Source organism: Phalaenopsis equestris, unplaced genomic scaffold (genome assembly GCF_001263595.1).
Source record: "Phalaenopsis equestris unplaced genomic scaffold, ASM126359v1 Scaffold207276, whole genome shotgun sequence".
Taxonomy (NCBI): Eukaryota; Viridiplantae; Streptophyta; class Magnoliopsida; order Asparagales; family Orchidaceae; genus Phalaenopsis; species Phalaenopsis equestris.
In genome coordinates, this window is record NW_018226618.1 from 33,923 (window position 1) to 50,584 (window position 16,662).

At 32.2% G+C, this 16,662-nt stretch overlaps 1 protein-coding gene across 2 annotated transcripts in view; it reads right to left on the reverse strand.

Annotated features, from left to right (window-relative positions):
- The window catches only part of LOC110036476 (polypyrimidine tract-binding protein homolog 1-like), a 38,125-nt gene extending 23,381 nt beyond the window's left edge, over window positions 1–14,744 (reverse strand). Inside the window, exons 1-2 of one of the 2 annotated variants that reach the window (XM_020740929.1) lie at window positions 14,318–14,406; window positions 13,007–13,053 (exon numbers count right to left, since the gene is read on the reverse strand). Coding sequence is in view for 1 of the 2 variants with exons in the window: in XM_020740928.1 (XP_020596587.1) it covers window positions 14,318–14,500 (183 nt within the window). In the remaining variant the exon portion in view is untranslated. Of the gene's footprint in view, window positions 1–13,006; window positions 13,054–14,317 lie in introns of both variants that reach the window. The other variant, XM_020740928.1, reaches the window with a different exon arrangement.
- Between the last annotated feature and the right edge of the window lie 1,918 nt (window positions 14,745–16,662).

Below are 16,662 nucleotides of genomic sequence, written 5' to 3' on the forward strand. Positions count from 1 at the left end.
CCTTCTGTCCTACCCGAAACCTGCTACTTGAGGCTTCCTTTATGTTGGTTTGGGTGTTCATCTGCTGCCTTACCCGAGACCTGCAGTTTGAGTCTCCTTATGTTGGCTTTGGTTGCTTTCCCCCAGCTCCTCTACCTGAAATATGTAAATATTCATTTGGGCTCTCCTTGTGTCGTGATCGAGGTTGGCTTTCCCTGCTGCCCCTACCTGGAACACCTATTTGAGAGCCTTTGTGTTGGGACTGGTGGCTCTCCTATTGCCCCTAGTTGTGAGCACCTGTTTGGCTTTCCTTTGCGTTGTGTTGGGTTTGTACCCCATTGGAACTGTTGGTTCGAGGTGGAATTGAGTGTTTTAATCTTTCTGAATTGGAATATTTTTAATCCTCTATGTTTGGAAGAATTCAAATGTTCCTTTTCCAGGAAAGATCTATTGAATGTTGGAGGGTTCCTTGATGTTGTGTTGGATTTCATACCTCATGGAGACGTTAATTTGAAACAGAATTGGATGTTTTAATCTTTATGAATTGCATACTTCAATCTTTGTAGCTTGAAAGAATTCAAATGTTCAATTTCGAGGAATGATCAATTAAATGTTGAGAGAGAATTCAGGACTCAACTCTCAGGGCCGAATTGATTTCAATAAAAAAAGAGAAAAAAAAAAGAAAAGGAGGATATTTGAGAAAGGTTTGTGAATAGCTTGGAGGGCTCTAAATTGTGCATTTTTGAGGTGTGTCGGAGTTAGCAACTGGGGGGAATGTGCCTATTCCATTGCCCGATCGAGGAGTTCCACTGGTTGGATGTTTTAGGCTAACCCTCCTACCGTTTTGACTTTTCTTTCCCAAATTGATTTTGGAGGTGGGTTAGCATTCTTTCTTTTTCATTTCTTGCTTTTTGGTTCATTTTCCTTGCTTCTTGGTTTGGGCTTTACGTGCTTAAGTCCGAAACATAAGTGCATTCGTATAGTTATGGCTATATGTGAAACCATCAAGCAAGGTCGTAAGTTCGACGGTCTTTTTGGGGTATTAGGTCTGATGATAAAGGCATTCGGTGGTAGAGCGGAATAATATTTCATCCTACAACATCAGGACCCACTCCCGGAACCCGGTGAAACGTAGGATGACAATATTATTCACCGACACTAGACTAGCAGGATACCCTTGCCTTCTTAGGTTGTTGGTGGTCCTAGCCCCAACGGTGCGATTGACTTGTGGATAATCATATTTTCAATAAAAAGAAAATGATAAGAACATATACGATAAGAACATATACATTATTTTCAAAATATTTTGACTACCAAAATTGATACTACTTTTCTTTTATGCATGAAGCCTATACGCAGTTTAAAATATAAATTTTAAATAGCAAAATTCGATTGTCGACTTGTCAATCGTCGGTATTGGGTTGAGTGCCCACCGAAGTTGGTACAATATGATACATTTCTAGTTGAATGTCGAGCTCTATACATACGGGTGACCGATAGTTGTCTTCAGAGTCCATCGAGAATACCTAATTCTGAGCCTAGCCCGACCCGAATGCTTACGATTCTCCTTCTTGTTTCGCATTTTTGCGAGTTTTCCTACAATCTTATCAAAATCTTTGTAAAACACTTGTAATTTTCTCTGAATTTTCCTCGTGTTTTCGACGGTTTTCTTAGAGTTACTTTGGGTCATCTACTGCCTTTTCTTGAGTCTTTTTCAGAAGTCGCTGGTCCGTAAGGTGTACAGGTTTGTTTTACATTTACAGTGTTTATTTTTGCTACTGCACGTTTTCTTGCGTATACATATAGTTCATGTCTGCAATATTACTGCTTACTATGTCACATTGCATGTTCTCTTTTATAATTAATACTGCTTTTAAAGACTTGCAGAAGACTTTTAGGTTAGAAGCCAATAGGACACCCGGTTTAGGAGGTACCTCGTAGCGAGCCCCTGACCTAATAATTGTACATATTTATACAGCACAATCCTGAACTTATAATCGATATGTTAAGGATTTTAGAGTAGTCTTCCCAAGAAGCGGAGTGCGGAAGCAAGCGGATGGAGGGCGGCGATCGAAACCACGACAACGAGGCGTAGGATGTCTTCTTAGAGTTAAGGTCCAATCGTAGGATAGTTGGGAAATCACCAGGGGTTCTCCCTGGATCTGTGACATCCCCTACCTTGCACTCCATTGACTTCTGAAAATAATTGTTCATATTTTGAGTATTTCTCTCTCGATTTCCTCATATTTATCCTTGGAAACCTAAACTTTGCAATCTTGAAGACAGAACCATTGATCTTAATCAAGAGTCTTCTTAAGTGATTTCAGTCATTTAAGATGTAATTAACTATAGGAGCTCGCCTTTATAGGGAACTTAAGAACAGTTTAAAATAAATTCTATTTAATCTCCCGTATTAAATAGGGGAACTTGTCGGTCAACATAAAAGTTCGCAGACTAAAACGAATGTCATAAAATCTTTAGTTTATTTAATCAAACTGCACTAGTAGGTAATGTTTATTCCTCTGAATAGATGTATCGCTTACGGTGTTGTGCTCGATAATTTAAATTATTGCAGATATGAGATTGGTCCGGTCTTATATTTAAAAAAAAATTAAAACATTACTTTTTTTCTAATTATATATATAAATTAAATTAAACCTCTTTTAAAATCGGGCGTCGGGATATCCATTCCAGCGGCCGACAATTTCTAATTTGGCGACCGACAAATCCAAGTAAAATATAGTTAATAAAACCTGATATATTAACCCAATGTCTCCCTCATGAAAGTACCTTTACTCCGAATCTAATGGCATACCTGAGAGCTTTCGTCTCAAGAAGAAACACATCTCCTCTTCCTATAACAAATCTCACCTTCTGGTACCAATCCCTAACTTTAAAATTTTATTTATTTCCCAAACCTAAATTTTTTTTCTTTGTTTATTTATTTTTTATTTGAACATTTGTGTGTTTCAAATTTTCTTTAAGTTGAAACTTTAGTTCTAGAATTTTCAAAAAAAAACTTACATTCATAGAAACAAGGCAAGTTCAAATCAGATGGAGTTGAAATTAGATGGAGATGAAATTAGATGGAGTAAGAAGACATTCATCCATCTGAAGTGTAATTACTGCAATAATGTGGTTAAAAGAGATGCAATAACAATGAAAGAGTACATTTATGATCTGTTGCACTTTGTGCTAATAAGCCTAAGAATGTGAAAGAGAATATTTGTGTGTATAGAAACAAGGCAACAATGTCAGGGCATCTAGCACAATGATAGTTTAATAAATTTCATTCATATGTAGAGGTGCAACATTGTTTAGTGGTAAAGATTCATCATCTTTTTTGTCACAAATATTAAGTTAAGGTGCAAGGAGACCTACGAATCAACACACGATGAATGTCAAAGATGAGGAAGATGGTAGGGAGGGTAGCCAATAAAATGTCAACTAATAATACTGGAAGCTCGTAGGCATGCCATTGCATGGATATTGCAAGATTATTTTACAAAAATGTCATTCAAGTTAACGTCACCGTCTCTTCTTATTTCGACATGATCATTTATATAGGTTCTTCTGAATGAGACATGAAAACACACACCCCCACACACACACACATTAGACAAGTCTCCCGACCAACCTCATGTGCCTAAAAATTTCATCGCGCACATAGGCGGGATCGAACCCGTGACCTCAGGGGTCTTACAAACTCTGTCACGAGAGGCGGCACAACACACACACACACACACATGCACGCATACATTGATAGACAAACATACAAACATATAAACAGACAGATAGACGCACACACATATTACATACATACAGACATAATACATATATTACACACGCGCGCACACACACCACACCACACGCACCCAAACCTCCACCCCCTTTGCACGCCCGGTCATGTGTCTGCCCAACCGCCCCCCACCATCCCAAACTAAACATCAAATGCTTTTAGAGTGACTAGAAATAAGTTGGACTAGAAAAACCATATGCATTGGACAAATTATGTGGCACATTGTATAGATTTGAATTTTGAAGATTTTGGAGAGTTGCCTCAGCATAGGAATGACTTGAGAAGTTCAGCATGTCTATTTATAATCATTCATGGGTTTTGGTTTTGACAAGAATATTTTAAAAGAAAACTCTTATGGTTTGCTACAACTAGATTAGCTACAGTCTACTCTACAAATAACGCAACCCTTGGAGACTTCGATCACCTCCGCATAATAATTACATTGTGCTTAGACCAAAAAAAAACTGAAGGAAAAAAAGTTAGAAATATATTTAAATGAAAAATTGAGGTTAAGTGTAAGTTATATCCTTGGTTTAAATTTTAAAGATAATTAAAGCAGATAAAAAACCAACTATGAGCATTATTTATAATGGGATAAATGAGACTAAGGAGCTGATTGCAAATAGCTTAAGACAAGGGTCCAACTACAAAAAAAATTAGGAAATAATTGATGACAAGTGGGAATTTCAACTTTATCAAGTCCACTAATTCTGAGATCAATTTTAATTTATACCATTGTATAGAAATATTGATAGTTGACTGAACTAAAAAGGCAAAGGTCTATCTGCATGATTGCAACTTGTATTTAGAAATAAAGAAAGGTTTCTTTAGGCTATAACAAGCCAAAGATAAAATAGAAAAATATTTTGATTAAATGTCCCAACAAAATTATGTAAAAGTCTAATTAAATGAGGATTCAACTTAGTGATGTCACTTCAGAGCAAAAGAAATTTGCTACCAAAACAATAGGACTTACATACACACCATCTGATTATGAGCACCAAAAGTAAAAATCATTTAACTTCTTCAAAAATGAATTCATTTGTTACATCATGAACAACATAAAACTAAAGGATAGGCATTTGAAGGAAAAAGCGTTAAAAGTTGTCAAAACAGTTTGTAATGGCAACAAATCAAATGCTGAATGGTTTGTCAATAATAGCGATTAAGTTTGACAATCAAATTTGCAATAAGAAGACCCAATTGCTGAGTTATTTGATGAAGAAAGGATATAAATAGGTCTAACACCACAAAGCAAGAACTTTAAAAAATTATTCAATAAAATTTGATATAATTAAAATCATAATCATCAGTATAATCATTATTTTAAATTTTAATTAATATTCTTATTGATTTTCATTGATTAGGGAAGAGGAAGTTCATTGAGATTGAATATAAGATAGAAGATTGGAAGAATATTGACACAATTGAGAATAATGCAAAAGAAAAATAAATTCAATGTGATGATGATTTTAATGAAAACTCGCTAAATGTTGAGAGTGTTGAGAACTTCTAAATTTAAAAATTATAATCTCAATAATTTATCTTATTTTTATGTAAGACTGCAGAGAGATTTATTTTTATAAAGTTATTTTGAATTATTATATTTTTAATTTGACATAATATCTTAATTTGATGTTTGCATGGAACTTCTTTCTTCATGATTTAATATTATGATGATAATATGCCACTTCATACTTCATACTTTGATATTAACATAACATTTCTTACTTTATATAATTTGCTATGTTGGAGACTTGTGCCAAAAAAATGCCTGAAGGCTTTGTCTCATCTCATTAGAAAAAAAAAGTACATCAATACCCAAATGTGTAACTTTAAACCTTGATACCAAAATTATCACCTCAAACTACGTAATAAGGCCATCTTTAAACACTCTAAATATTAAAAAAAAAAACATGTCATTTTACCCTACAGCATAGAAAATAAACTGAATCGGCCAATCCATGTGCTAGCTAACCTTATTTTGCATGTATGCATTCCACATCACATATATAATATAGCTAACATCCAATAGCTTATATATATTAAATGAAAAGTCATTGCCAAATTCTTTATATGAATTAACTAGTACAACAAACACAAATAGAACTTCTATGATAAATTATAGATTTAATATAGCATGTATAAATATCATTGGCAAAGCACTTCCAAAATACCAGGGGAAACAAATATAATCCTGTACATTGTGTATGACAGTGCTTAAAGTAAAAGCACATTAACTAGTACAATATACAGACCACAAAAACAATGTAGATTGAATGTAAGTAATGCAATAATAAATGATATGATCAAAGAATATTATGGGATCACCGATCAGGTTCTTAGACTTGTGAAACATTATTCCACCAAAAACATGACTTTGTAGAATTACAAACTACCCAGTGAAAATAAAAAATAATTAAAATACATGTGCAAAACTACCATAATAGCAAAATATCAAATGTTTATATGGTAAGAGTAGCCAAAATATCCGTATATCCTAATTTTAATAAAGATTATATGAATAAAACAAGAAGATACACAAGATGGAACCACTGAAATTTGATGTAAGATGATGGAATCCTATGAAGTGCCTCAACCCTAAAACCACCTCCAAAATATTTTTTTGTCCATCTTCCATTTCTCTCTCCTCTCTCTCTCTCTCTATTTCTAATGTTAGGGGTTGGTTAGAATAGTAAGTAATGAAATGGAAATGGCACTATAAATAAAGGCTGATGAAAATTTGTAAAAACAAATCTATACACATTATAATTCAATTCTCTAAAAATACAAAATAATAAACATAAAATACTATATTGAGTTAGGAACAAACCATCTAAAATCATTCACAATTTCGACACCAAACGACTCCAAAAAAGTTGATTGCACATGACAAGGCATCAATCATACTACAATTCATTTAATCATACTAGAGGTTGTTGACCTAAATGTCAACATAACCCAAAGATCGTATTTACAATGACCAAATTGGCTAGCAAGTAAAACTCTTTGAATTTGAATGAAATACACATCGGGGAGTCTCAAGACAACAACAACAACAACAACAAACTTTTATCCCACCAAGTGGGGTCGGCTACATGAATCCTTTTCTCCATTACGTCCTATTGAGTGTCATATTTTAATTTAGTTCTAATAGATTAAGAACATTTTTTATACAATATGCCCAAGACTTTTAGGTTTGTCTCTGCCTTTCTTAATATAAGTCAAATATTAAACATCTACTATCCTAACAAGATCATCAGATGGTCAAAGTTTATCGTGACCGAACCATCTAAAAAGACTCTCTCTAATCTTGTTCGCCAATGGAGCTTCACCAACCCTATCACGGATATATTCATTTTTTGTATTATCTCTAAGTGTCAAGCCACTCATCCGCCTAAGCATTCTCATCCCAACAAAACTTAACTCTGTTTTATGCTTCTCTTTTAAAGGCCAACATTCTACGCCATATAGCATTGCAAGTCTCACCATCATCTTATAAAAAAAATTTTAGTCCAAGCGGTACATTTTTATCACACAATAGACATGATGCATTCCTCCACTTCAACCAACCAACCTGAATTCTACAAATAACATCCCCATTTATATCACCATCACTTTGAACAATAGATCCGAAATATCTAAAATATTCACACCTTTTAATGATTTGATAACTCATAGTTACAACTCTTTCACTAGAGCCTCTTTCACTAGAGCTACTACTCACTAGAGCTACTACTACTAAAATTACATTCCATGTATTCAATTTTAGATATACTCAAACAAGATCTTTAGACTCCAATGAAGACCTCTTCAATTCAAGTTGTTTATTGAACTCTTTATTTAGTCTTATCCACAAGAAGGATATCATCAGAGAAAAGCATACAACAATGTACATCCTCCTATAAATGTCCAATAAAGCATCCATAACTAAAGCAAAGAGATATGGGCTTAAAGCCGATCCCTGATGTAATCCAATTGAATTAGGAAAACACTTGTGATCAATCCTCCTTCTGTTCGAAAACAAGCAACAACTCCAGTATACATATCTTTAATGATTTGTATATAAGTCATATCAACATTATCCTTCTCTAAAACTCTCCAGATGACTTCTCTTGGAACCTTATCATCGCTTTTCTTTCAATTTGTATCGCATAAATATATGTATTGCTCCATCAAACCTCTCAATAAATGTAAAGCTTCCATAGTAGACATGTCCGACATAAATCCAAACTGATTATGAGAGATCTTTGCATCACGTATTAACCTATGTTCAATTACCCTCTCCCATAATTTTTAAAGTATGACATATCAACTTAATTCCTCTATAATTTACACACTTTTATGCAAAACCTTTATTCTTAAAAACGGGACCAAAATACTCTTTCTCCACTCCTCATACATCTTTTCAGTTTTTAAAATAATGTTAAAGTGATTAATAAGCCAAAAAAACTCCCAAATCTCCTAAATAATTCCACACTTCAATTGGAATATCATCTAGTCTTTCTGATTTTCCACTCTTGATTTTCTTAAAGCCTCCTCAGCTTCTTTTTACTAATGTGACAGTAAAAATTAAATATTTTATTACTATTATTAAGCATATTAAGATCACAGAAATCGATCGTATTTTTAGGAACTTCATTGAAAAGTTTATCAAATTAGGTCACCCGCCTATGTCGAATAAGCACTTTTTGATTTTCATCTTTAAAATATATTGAATTAAATTCTTATTTTTTTCTCTTTGTTTGGCTAGTTTTGACATATATTTTTCACTCTTTAGTACTGAATCTATTATAAAGATCATTAAAAATAGAATTTTTAACATCCCAAATTATTCTCATTGACTCCCTATGAGTCACCTTATATTTTTCGTAATGTGATAGTAAAAATTAAATATTTTATTACTATTATTAACGATATTAAGATCACTGAGATCGATCGTATTTTTAGGAACTTCATTGAAAAGTTTATCAAAATAGGTCACCCGCTTATGTCAAATAAGCACTTTTTTATTTTCATCTTTAAAATACATTGAATTAAATTCTTATTTTTTTCTCCTTATTTGACTAGTTTATACATATATTTTTCACTCTCTTTAGTACTGAATCTATTATAAAGATCACTAAAAATAGAATTTTTAACGTCCCAAATTATTCTCATTGACTCCCTACGAGTCACCTTATATTTTTCTCAGTTCTCTAAACTTTTACATTTAAATCAATTTTTATAACATCGCTTTTTATATTATATTTTTTTGCATATTATTGTTCCACCATCAACTATTTTTATTTATAAAATTTTTTTCTTTTGATTATCTAAATATATATTTTTTTCACTTGTTTAATAGTACTTTTTACTTTATCCCACATAGAATTCCTTTTTTCATGAACATTCCAAATCTTAAAACCTTGATGTTTACTCATAATTTTTTTTTTTTTGCATATTTTAGGTGTTTTGTATCAGATTCTAATACAATGTTTTTTTTACATTCTTTATCTTACAACTCTTCATCTTAAAATACAAACTTAATAATCGATGTTAGGTACTTAAATTTTTACTTGAAATGACCTTATAATCTTTACATTCTCAACAATTTCTTTTTCACATAAGAAAATAATAAAATTATGTTCATCTCTTTTTTTGAATAAAATATTAGCAATAATAAAATCATACGCTAAATTAAAATCTAATATGGTTCTACATTCTTCATTGATCACTCTAAAACCGTAGTCACCATGAATATATCTAAAATCTTCTACTACTCTACCAACATGTCCATTTAAATCTCCTCCAATAAAAAATTTTTCTTCAAGAGGTATTATTTGTATTAATTCTTCTAGGTTATTCCAAAATTTTTCTTTTGAACCTATATGTAAATCAACTTGACAAGCATAAGCACCTACAAAATTAAAAATTTTAGTATCAATAATAATCTTTAGGTTTATAACTCTAACTCTAAGTCTACTAATTTTTACAACATTATCTTTCAAACTCTTATCTATAATTATATCTAAAACATTTCTAGCATGACTCCTACATAAATACCAAAGTTTAAAACCTAAGCTATCAATTCCCTTAGTTTCTTCCCTAAACCATTTAGTTTCTTGAATACATAAGATATTTATAATCATATAAGTCATAATATCAACTAATTTTATTGATTTACCTATGAGAGTATATATATTCCATGATTAAGGCAATCTCAATAAATATGTGTATGGATGTTGATTTAGAAAAAATATGAAAAACAAATAATTTGAGCATAACAGTTGATGACTAGTAATGAGTCACAGCCTAGGCAGACATTATATTCCTCAACATTATAATATGTGCACCACTCAATCAAATAGATACAGATAAAGTCGTCTCATCTCAAACCCCCCTATATTTTTTTTATTTTATTTTTTTCCCACACACACGCAAATACACACACCACATATGTAAAGCCTTGAACTCAAGACTTCTTGCTAGAAAAACAAAACTCTCAACCGCTAGACCAAACTTTAAAAAACAATAATGTTAAATCTCAAACCATCTTGTGTTGCTTCCTCTATATTGCAGTACTTTCATTACACCTTAACAATAAGAATCTACTTGTTTCAAACTATTTTATATCACATGTCAAAGTACGAGTAGATTCACTTTGCAAACTGAGGGTCTGTTTGGGGCAGCTGCAGTTTTTTAAATAATATGTCGATAAGCTAAGTGCGGTGGCTATTACAAATTTTTATTTTTTTGGAAAAGCCAGACCGCGGCCAAAAAGCTGCCACCGCAGCTAGAAACCCTAAACCCTAAACTGAAATTAGACTTCCAAGTTTAAGAAATCCTCAAATAGTCCAAATATACCTTGAACTCAATTGGTTCTCCTTACCAAATTTACTCACAGCCTTCATTTAGTTGACCTTCCCAAATACAAAATCCATTCCACACAACTCTATTTCACAACAATTTGGATCAATATACTTCTTAGTTATCTTATGTCGCTTTCAAGTTATCTCTATTAAGCTTGGTATTCTCAATGGCATTATCAAAAAATTATAGACCAAATGATCTCATTTCTCCTAACTCAATCCGTATGTCCAAGGTGTTCTACAATTTCTTCCAAACAAAGCCTTATATGTAACAATTATAATATTGGACTTAAAAATGTTGTTATGAGAAAATCCAATCGACAACATATCGTCATCCTAACTGCCACCAAGGTCAAGTACGCAACTATAATAAGGCCTTTAATATTTGAATAACCCTCTCAAATTATTCATTCTCATTGACGTGAACTTTGCAATAGTATTGAGAACAATTTCATCTTCATCAAGCATATACCATCAAGCCTTTTTCTTAACAATTGTTTATGCTAATTGCATATAACTAGTTGGATAGATCAAAAAGGGGCCTATAAGGTAAAACATTTTGTGAGAGTATTGTGTCACTTAAGATTTATAAAAACATAAAAAATTGTGAGATTAGGTTCAATCACAACAAAGGAGCACATCACTCTAAGAAGAAACATGTAATTCCTATACTTAACGAGTCTAGTTTTCTTAGTTAAAAGCACGTTGATACCCGTACAAGACTCAACACTTCTAATAACAATGGGTCCCTTCATGATCCATCTAAGTATCAAATGCCAATAGGAAAAACTAGTATTTGAGCATAGCATTTCATTCATTGTTTAAGTTCTTCAACACGTGCAAACCTTAAAACAAAAATATTAAAAGATTATTCTACACATTTTCAAGTATATTACCCTAGATAAAATGATTATATACTCGTAAAAAAAATGTGAAAGCATTCTTAGATGTTGATTATGTTGGCTCATTTCAAAACAAGAAGTAAACCTCTTGATTTTTTTTTTCTTTTTCTCTTTTTTTTTTTTTTGAGATAACACAATCAATTGAAACAATATAAAATAAATTGGTTTGGCTAAATGTAATCTTGAGGCTGAATTCAAAATTGTTACTCATTAAAGGATTTTTTTTAGAGTTTGGTATATCAAATTTTCAATTTATAGTCAATTTTTTAAAATCACATTGTGATTTGCGTTTGCAGCAATCATGTTTCAAGTTCAAGGGTTTGTTTGGGGCAGCTGCAACTTATCCAGCTTATTCTGATAAACAGTTTATTCTGATAATCTGCTGATTAGCAGCTGATCCAGATAAGCTGACTGACAATTTGATTTGTGCGTTTAGACTAGTGGTGGAGAGGTATTCAACCAAGATTTACATTTAATTTTTAAATTTTTAAATTTTTAAATATTTAAATATATGTCTTTCCTTTTCACTGTTTGACACTTCTAATTAAAATATCAATATTTTAATCTCCAGACTATTTTAATATTGAGCTATAATAATCTTTCATGAGGATTACTTCAACCCTAATTTAAGGAGACTTAGGAATACTTTGACACCTCTATAAACTATGAGACTAAGGGTCTGTTTGGGGCAGCTTATAAGTGCAGAGGCGTTTTTGAAAATATCGTTGTATCGTTTGGATCGCGTGTTTTGTCTGCTTATACGAAAACACGGTTACATTTTTACACTAAACGCAGGCCGCGAGTCGACCCCCGCTATCAACCTGCGGATCACGTTTCAGGATAAGTTGTTTATTCTGAAACGCATATGTTGCCCCAAACACACCCTAAATTAAGTTGTTAAAACTTTCACAAAACACTTGGATCATCTACCATTTTATCGATTATATAACAAACTATAAATAATTAATATAAATGCTCCAACTTGAGGAGCTTGCAAACACTAGATAATATTAAAATAAGAAGCTCTTTACATTGAAGGGTGAAGTAAGTTACTTGAGTATACTCTAAAACTTTATACTCATTCCCCTATGAGCAATCTCTATTTGAATAAAGCATGCCATCTAACAAGCTCTTCCTTGTCCTCTAAAAATTTGAGAAAATTCAAACATAAATTTCCTAGATGTAAAGTATTGAAACGCTATGGCTAAAAATGTAAGAAAAACAATTGAAGGCCAATGCCACAAAGGATAATTATAGACAATAGTATATTTTCTTAACAATAAAAATGAATTGAAAGCTATAAAATGGCCAATAAAAGGCTGAAGTATAAAGAATATAGCAAAACGACATTTAAAATAACAATGAAGCAAATAGCATTGTGGAAAAAATAGTATAATGGAATGAAGAAGAACTTTGAAGTGTATGGAGAGTAAGAGCAAACAAGCACACGCATAATTTAAGGTTGTGAGTAGCACCTAAAATTGAAGCCTTCTTTCAATAGGACCACCCACAAGTTGTGATTCTGCCAAATCCACAAGCACCCCATGTAAGAGAAACTAGGTAAGGAAGAATAAGGAAAAGGGGAAAATAATCGTAAGTGGGTAAATATTTTGGCTATTAGCAAGTCCTAAAAACCATATTGCTGAGAAATTTCATGTAAGAACTATATAAGTTTCCAAAAGGATTCCACAAGAGGGTTCATGATGTTCTTAATCAAGTCCAAGTTTTAAAAACATAATGGCTTATGCTTCACTACAAAATAGAAATAATCTCAAGTTTCTGATTCATTATATTAGCATGTCAGTACAGCAAAACCTAAAGCATGCAATTCACATAAATTTATTCTTCATTTAAGAGGGTAAAGGAGAGCAAATTCTTTCAATTATGATAATTTTGTCTATAAAAAAAGAAATATAAAAAATCTTCTAAACCATAGAAACAAAAGCATATTTCAAAGCCCCAAGTAATAGAGAAAAGAGATTGCTAGGACCTCTTGTAATCAATGCATATGAAACTTTTATTTTCTTTCATTCACTTTTCCTTTTATCTAATAAGTACATTTGGAAAATGATATTCCCACTTCTGGAAATTACTTTGTGACTAATGGTCCTCTCAGTGAACTTCAACCAGAATTAAATCTCAGACAATTTCCTACCAGTTCCATCACATTAAAACCACAATCTCTAAAGATAGTAATAAAATCTTCCCATCTCATTCAAAAACATTCAGCTCAGTGGCATCAACAATTTACCTTAACAGTTGCATTTACTGGACATTCCCGGTTTCAATTCTACCACTAAATCAAAATTGTGTTGGCATCAAGAATAACAAGCCTACTTACTGGCTGGCTTCTTGCATGTTGAATCAACATTTCTCCCAATCAATTTAAGATTAATCAAATATTAAGCAATTCAAATGCCAATTTTATTTCTTTCTTTTCTTTTCCTTGCTCCGCCATTCCATAACTGAACTCAACCCATTCCAATAAATTCCGCGCATTGGCGCAATTCAAATTACCAATAATCGTATGCAAGCCTTCTCGACTAAAAAAACAAAAATAAATAAAAAAAGCAGACAAAGATACAGAAGCCTCGAGGACAACACAATTTTAATAATTAACCTGACAATGTCAAAATAATCTAAATGGAAGGCGATAAACAAAGAAATTTCTCAAAGGATCAGAGAGAAATAAATATTAGAAGGCCTGACAAAATCCAGTAAATGAAAGCAGCAACAGTACCTCAATTGAAATATATATATATATATATAAGTGGATGAACACTCACAAATTCAACAAAGGCCTGGTTGCGGTTAGCGCCCACGTTGGACTTTGTATTGACAATCTTTCCAAATGGCTTGCATAGTTCGACGAGCTCCTCCTCCGTGCACTCCCAGGGAAGGTTCCGCAGATGCAACACCTTGGACGGCGTCTGTGTGTAACGAAACTGCTGTGGTCCCGAGGACGACATGTTCTCAGGTTCGATCTTGAACCAGTTGCCTCGGCGGCACCGAGCGCGCGGTAATGCCTCCAAAGGCCGGATGGATGAATCTCAGGTTTGGAAAATGGCTCAGAAACCCCGTCGAAAACAACTGGGTGAGGATTCTTGTGAGGTAGACGACGGAATTTACCTTGAAGAGAGATGAAGAAATCGATACTAGGGCTCGTTTCTTATGGAAGAAAGAGTATAAATACGCCATTCGGGTTTTGTTTGGGCCGCTTATCTTGGCTTTACTGTTTGAACCGTCAAATCTCTCAAAATATTGAAGTGATGATAAATTATAATTCTAACTCATTTTAAAAGAAAGAAGGTATACTATTTTCAATTATTTTTAAAAGAATATCTTCTTTCAACAACTGTTTTTATAGAAACAGTTATAGAGCGTTCTAATAATCCCGAGGGCACGTTTGTTAGCACATTTTTAACATGACTTAGTCATGAATTTAACTTAAATCTAGTCAAACACAAATAGAAAAAAAAATGAAAACAAAATGCAAATTTACGACACCTCCCATTCGCCTTCCCGCCCGTCATATCATCCTCTCCACACCTCTTTCGTCTTCAAATCTGGATTTTGTAAATCCTATAGAGAGGCAAATTAAATGGATTTTACTTGTCGTTGTTTGCACCTTTACTCCCGTTTGAGCCCCAACTGAAATATGGATTTAATAAATCCTATTAACTAAAATCTGGCCCTGCAGTCAAACAACCCATAAGTATAACATTAATATTTGTTTTTCTTTTAAAACCAAACCAAAAAGTAAATTTAATTGTCCTTATCTCTTCAAAATCAAACTTTATAATTGTTTAAATATCTAATTTTTATTATTTTTTGTCTATTAACTCGTTATCTGTCATCTTACTATTATAAATCTTTATGAAGTGATGTTGAGTTGGAAATGAGGGTCATAAATTTTAAAAGAACAAAAATTGAAATTATATGTGATTTATTATCTTAATATTATATTATTATTTTACACAAACATTGAGGTTACAAATATAGTACATACTTTAAAATTTTTACATTAAACTTTGAAGGAAAAAAAAATACGCTAGGCCTACTGAAATACTTTTCCTTATTTATGTTAAATTACAAATATTTACATTTTCTTATAATTAGAGAAAATAAAATTACACCATTAAGGCATGCACAGTAAGGTATGTCTATGATTGTGATGTGGAAAGTTTAAGAATGTTGATGTTAACAACAAGTGGTAATAGTTTGATAACAACTAATAACAATCATTGAAAGTTAAACAAATATGATATCAAATATCCATTGATTGGGGGCACATGATGTTGAATGGAGATTGAAGGGTGTAGAATGTTTGGTTAAGGGCATTTAATGACTAACAAATATGAGAATAACAAATAAAATAAAAACAAAAACATATTTGTTTATGGATGTGATGGATACCAATCTATGATTAATAAGAGACAATATATGGATAATGACAAGCACTAAGATTCTGAGGATGGAAAAAAATTAATGTGATTCTTCTAACGTGAGAGAATATAAGGCAACTTATGAAAGCGGAAGAGCAATTTTAATTAACAAAAAAAAAATAACAACTTAATATTTCATTTGACTATCAATGCTTTAATGTTCTAAAAATTTTGAAAATCATCTCTACTTAACTATATCTCATGTGCATACCAATCTAATTAACGAGTGATATTTTAGTTTATTTATTATAATTACTCAATTTAATACCTTAACTAGATGTTCTAAATTTCTTAATTCCTCAAATTAAAAAATAGTCGCCTAATACTGCTCCAAGGTTAGCCCGATGAGCCTATATTGATTATAATCATCTTTGGTGGCCAGTGGAGGGTCAAAAAAGTTATCCTAAGCAATGCCTCCGATCAATGAGCTAAATATCCATTTTAAAGATCCATACACCATGAATCTAATGGAGTCTTCTAGTTGATTTTTTTCTCAATCGAATTACCTTAAATAAATCCATAAATAGGAGAGCAACATTATTATATATACAAAACTATTGAGTATGAATAACAATCTTAGCATCAAATTTATTGTCTACTTGGGATCAGTTTCTTATCTTCTTCAACTTCCATTTGTTGTCCATAATATCATATTATAAGAATTAAAGTCACATGATTATAGGCAA